This window comes from Penaeus vannamei, chromosome 29 (genome assembly GCF_042767895.1).
Source record: "Penaeus vannamei isolate JL-2024 chromosome 29, ASM4276789v1, whole genome shotgun sequence".
NCBI classification, from domain to species: Eukaryota; Metazoa; Arthropoda; class Malacostraca; order Decapoda; family Penaeidae; genus Penaeus; species Penaeus vannamei.
In genome coordinates, this window is record NC_091577.1 from 4,228,204 (window position 1) to 4,234,452 (window position 6,249).

General features: G+C 45.0%; 1 protein-coding gene across 1 annotated transcript in view; it reads left to right on the forward strand.

Moving 5' to 3' along the window:
- The window catches only part of LOC113816479 (oplophorus-luciferin 2-monooxygenase non-catalytic subunit), a 13,810-nt gene extending 8,176 nt beyond the window's left edge, over positions 1-5,634 (forward strand). Inside the window, exon 6 of the mRNA XM_027368522.2 lies at positions 5,337-5,634. Coding sequence (XP_027224323.2) covers positions 5,337-5,479 — 143 coding nt within the window. The 3' untranslated portion in view covers positions 5,480-5,634. The remainder of the gene's footprint in view (positions 1-5,336) is intronic.
- Positions 5,635-6,249: the final 615 nt, after the last annotated feature.

A 6,249-nucleotide genomic window follows, 5' to 3' on the forward strand; every position in this document is an offset into this window, starting at 1 on the left:
TGGAACCGAATGACGCGTTAATTTATGAACTGATACTAGACGCACTTCTTCCCGTATCGTTTACAATCAATAAAAAAGCAAATATCATAATGAAGGATCAATTCTGAAGTAGTACTCTTGCAGGAAACTACTGAATTTCAATCAAGTGATGAGGGAGTTCTCGTAAATTGGCCATTTCTGAGTGATTACGCTTAGTAAAACTAAACCCCTTCCTTAAGAGAAGATATTCACAATTCAACAAAGATAATTAGTATAGTATATACAGGGTCGGAGATGATGGAGAGCGAGGGGTGAACAACCCCCCAGGTTTTGCCTAATTCTCAGCAAAATGTAATTTCTCAGGATTTTGTATATAGATACGAGTACATGACGGCAATTTTGAGGGTTTTACCCCTCCAGCTTTAAATTGAAATTGCGCCTTTGTGTAAATTATATTTGTCTGTGACCTGGTAGTGCTTCCTGGTTTATCAATCTATCCTAATTATGCATTTGTTGCTAATGTGCGTTTTTGCAATCGTCGCGATCCTCGTATTATTTAAGAACGAGTCCGAAGTTAGTCCAGCTTAGTAGTATTTCAAGTCTTTAGTACTTTTAATCATGTTCTATTTCATAACATTTGTTTATTTTGTTTTATAGTTCGAATATTTATGAAGCTTTGTTAGTTTGTTTTTGTATATTAAAAGGCTGAACATTTACTACTCTACTTTGGATTTCAGTTGGTTGCGCAGCTAAATTGTTATTTGAACGGAAGATATCTAACAAACTTCATTTTCATTACTTAAAATATAGCACCAATAAAGTTCATGTTTGTTTATTTTGTCTGAATAGAGAAGCCTATTATATTGTCTGAATAGAGAAGCCTAAAAACAGGGTTAGGATTTTATTAAAACCTGTTGAGACACTTTAACAATTGTGAATTTTCTGAGGGGTTAGGTCAAGGGTGGCGCCTGGCTCCTGTCCCGTATTTTCGCTTCAGGGAGTTTGCAGCCCTAACACACACGTAACATATCCGTCCTCCTTATATCAACAATCGCCCCTCATGCAATATAAGATTATTTTTCACTAAACATTTCCCCTACATATATATATATATATATATATATATATATATATATATATATATATATATATATATATATATACGTCTGTGTATACAGAACACACACACACACACACACACACACACACACACACACACACACACACATATATATATATATATATATATATATATATATATATATATATATATATATATATATATATATATATATATATATATATGTATATACATATATATATAATTAAATTTATATATACATATATATTCATACATATATACATTTGCATAATACACACACACACATACACACACACACACACACACACACACACACACACACACATATATATATATATATACATGTATATATACACATATATATATATGTATATACATATATATATAAAATTCATATATACATATATATACATACATATATAAAAATACACACACACACACACACACACACACACACACACACACACACACACATATATATATATATATATATATATATATATATATATATATATACATATACATATAAATATATATATATATACATATATATATCATCATCATCATCATAGGGGCTGACGCCGACGGGGGCGCATAGCCGCATCCACCCTTCGCTTCCACCTACGAGGATCCCTCATGGCTAGACGCCAGGCAGGGACTCGGCCCATCTCTAGTTTTTCACGGCAGGTTTGGTCGATCTGCCCAAGCCATGACTTCCTCGGTCGTCCCACAGGCCTCCTCCACCCAGGGTTGTCTCGAATAGAGACGACCTGATGGGCAGGATCATCCTGAGGAAAGCGAGCCAGGTGGCCGTATAGCCTGAGTTGGCGATCACGGATTGTGCAGATAACAGGGCTTGTGCCAGTCTCACGGTGCAACCGTTGGTTGGACACATGGTCCCGCCAACAGTACCCCATGATCTGGCGCAAGGACCTATTGCAAAAGGCTTCAAGACAAGCCTCCAAGGCACAGGACAATGTCCAGGTTTCGCTACCGTAAAGCAAAACTGGCATTATCAGGGCCTTGAAAACCCGAAGCTTGGTCCTTCTGCACAGGTACCGACATCTCCAAATACTTTTGTTGAGAGAGTTCATGACCCCTACTGCCAGGCCAATCCGTCTGCTGACTTCATGGTCTGACAGCCCAGAGTTATGAACTACACTACCAAGGTATGTAAAGCTCTCTGTGACTTCAATGTCCTCGCCGCAAGCACGTACCGACTGAACAGGTTCTCCTATCAAGTCCCCAAATTCCTGGACCTTGGTCTTGGTCCAGGAGACCTCTAGACCCAGGGGCTTTGCTTCATTGCTAAATGCATCGAGAGCCGCCACTAGGGTTTCCAAAGACTCAGATAGAATGGCAACGTCATCAGCAAAGTCAAGGTCTGTAACCTTGATATTGCCCAGCGTTGCCCCACAATGACTTTGAACAGTAGCTCTGCCCAGTATCCAGTCCATGCAAGTGTTGAAAAGAGTTGGTGCAAGGACACAGCCTTGCCTCACTCCTGAACTAACAGGAAAGAAGCTCGACAGGCCCCCACCACACTTTACAGCACTTTCAGTACCAGTATACAGGCTTGCTATTAGTCCAATAATCCTTGTTGGTATTCCTCTCAGCCTCAGGATCTCCCAAAGTGACTCCCGATGCACCGTATCGAACGCCTTCTTGAGGTCGATGTAGGCTGCAAGCAGCCCACGCCCGAACTCACGACGGCGCTCTACAATGACTCGAAGCGCGAGGATACGGTCTATTGTGGACTTACCAGGAGTGAATCCGGATTGCTCCAGTCTCTGGTGCCTCAGTAGATGGTCTCTGATACGTCTCAGAAGGATGTGGGCGAGAACCTTGCCTGGTACACTGAGCAGTGTGATGCCTCGGTGATTGCTGCAGTCCCAACGGTCCCCCTTCCCCTTCCAGAGAGGGATGACCACACCCCTCAACAGGTCAGGAGGAACGGAACCGGACTGCCAGATGGCAGCCAGGACAGCATGTAACCCCCGTGCCATAGGTTCACCACCAGCCTTTAACAGTTCAGCTGGTATGCCGCAGATACCAGCTGCTTTACCACTCTTCAGCTTGGAAATCGCCCCCCTAACTTCAGTTAGGGAGGGAGGGTCCTCACTGATAGGTGGATCCGGCAGCGGGATCTCGACACTACCCGCATCCAAGTTAACTGTTGGTGGGTCAACCTGGTACAGCTGCTCAAAATACTCAGCCCAACGTCCCCGCACCGCAACAGGATCCGAAACGATCTGACCACTTACTGAGCGAACTGCTGTCACCTGTGAAGAGGGCTTGGAGTTCAGCTTTCTCAGGGCTTGGTATGCAGGACGAAGGTCATTTACTAAGAAATGGCCTTCTACCTCCTCTGCAAGACTCCTAATAAACTGTTCCTTGTCCCTTCTTAACAGGGACCGAGTTCTGCGCACATGAGAACGGTGCAATTCCCGATCCCCTGTCAGACGAGCCGCACGACATGCATCTGTGGCTTCCAGTGTCTCCCGCGAGATGGAATTCTGTACTGCTCTCGGGCGTATACCAATCGTATCTTGAGCTGCATCAAGCGTTTCATGCTTAAAGGTATCCCACAGAAGAACAGGGTCTGTCAGACTGCCAAGCACTGCGAAACGATCAGAGATTGCCTCAGCAAACCCGCGGGCACACTCCTCCTCCCTCAGCCTGTCCAAATGAAACACCCTAGGGTGATCATTTGACCGCTGGGGGGTTTTGAAGTGGACTCGGAGGGTAGCTACAACCAATCTATGGTCAGTACCACAGAACTCAGCACTCCTGTACACCCTGCAATTCTGAAGGATCCTCCAACGAGTGCTAACAAGTATGTGGTCGATCTCCTTGGCTGCGTTACCCGCATCACTGTACCATGTCCAGCGATGTGGGTCTGGGCGCTGGTACCAGGAGCCAGAAATCCTCAATTTCTGGGACCTAGCAAAGTCCCGGAAAAGGAGGCTATTCTCGCTACCGGCATCAGCTCCTGAACCATGGGGACCGACAGACATCTCATAGCCAGCTCGATCACAGCCAGATACTGCATTGAAGTCGCCCAGAACAATGCGAATATCTCGTCGGGGACATCTGTCTGCCACAGATGTAAGTTTGGCGTAGAACATCTCTTTCACGTCAAGTTTACAAACATCGGTAGGAGCGTACACAGCAATAAGAGACATGAAGCCAAAAGAAAGCTTCAATCTCAATACCATTATACGGTCATCAACAGGAGTAACCTCTACTACCGAGGGCTGGAGTCTGCTGGAGACGGCAATGGCTACTCCCTGGAGATGGTGGCCATCGCTGCGGCCCGACCAGTAATAGGTGTAGCCACCTACACAGGTCGTGCCGCTGCCAGGCCTCCTCACCTCCGAGAGAGCAGCCACCTCAACTCTCAGCCTCCCCAGTTCCCTCGACAGTAGAGGCAACCGATCATCCTGACGCAAAGAACGGACGTTCCAAGCCCCCACCCTGACTTCCCGCCTGAGGTTCAGCCTCTGGCAGTCGCTCCGGGTGGATGCCACCTCTGCCACCCCCACCGACGTTGCCCCATATAAAAGGGGGTGGCGGGCTGCGTGCCCCATCATCCACCTGTGGGGTTCCCGAGGGCTTACCCCCACAAGCTTCACTCTGGGCTGGCGGCCACCAGAGCGCAGGCGAGACGGGTAGTCCCCGTTCCCAGCCTGCGCTCCAGCAGTCGCCCTCCCAGCAGGGCCCAAAGTCCGCCTCATTTGCTGGGTGGGAGGGGCTTTTCCCCTCCTCCCAGCCTCTCCATTTATACGTTTCACTGCCGATTGGTTTATATCTGGGGGGAGGAGGACTAGCAAGGCCCACCTCCCCCGAGCCTCCCATTAACCCCAGGGGGCTAGGGGGCAGGAGTTGGTACAGGGCCAGGGCGTGTCCACACGCCGCAAGCACCCACCCATATATATATATATATATATATATATATATATATATATATATATATATATATATAAAAGACTGCTACACTCCAGTTTTTGCAAATGATCGATGCTACACGGGGAAATAAAAGTTTAAAGAGGTAAGCTTCCTACCTGAAGTAATAGAAGATCGGAAAGGGGATATTCGGCTTCCTGAAAGATCGTTCGGCGTTGATATGGATGCATGAATTTTCTTCTTATCAGGGATTCGACCTGGAGAAAATGTCCGCCATCTTGGTGACCCGACAGTTCAGTAGCAGTATATGGTGAATTTAGGTCTTAATTATTGTTTTTATTTCCTCAAGGCAATCCTCTCCGCTGTGGCTGCGACATCGCCTGGCTGGTCGTGAACGGCGCCTTCGTGGACCTCATCTCCGACGGAACCACCTGCTCCGACGGGGAGTTCCTGGCCGACCTCGACCCGAGCATTTTCCTGGATCTCTGTTGAAGGTGTTTCCCGGCGCGCTAGTTCTCAGCGAGAAGTCTTCTTTATGTCAGCCGGAGGACGGTCTTCAAACACTGCACAATGCATGAATCAGAATAATATTTTTCTTCCAAATTTTCTTTATAAATTAGAAAATCACATAAACTGTCGATCTCTACCATAAATGTTTTAGTTTTAGCCACACAGACACATATTGACATACTGATATCATTAATGTTACACGTGTGTGTGTGTGTGCGCACACACACACACATACACACACACACACACACACACACACACACACACACACACACACACACACACACACACACACACACACACACACACACACACACATATATATGTGTGTGTGTGTCTGTGTGTGTACATATATATGTGTGTACATATATACATATATATATATATATATATATATATATATATATATATATATATATATATATATATATGTATATATATATATATATATATATATATATATATGTGTGTGTGTGTGTGTGTGTGTGTGTGTGTGTGTGTGTGTGTGTGTGTGTGTGAGTGTACATATATATGTGTATGTGTGTGTGATGAGTTACAGTTACTATTACTCTTCGTAATCTAAAGAACTTTAAAATATTGTGGAAATGATAGGCGAAGGTCAGAATCGCACAACTGATTGAGAAGGCGAATTAACTCCTGGCTTTAAAGTACACCAGTGTATGAGCCATTCGCCTCATAAGATTCATGGATGTGATGCACATTCAGAAATTCAAATCCATAAACATATTTTA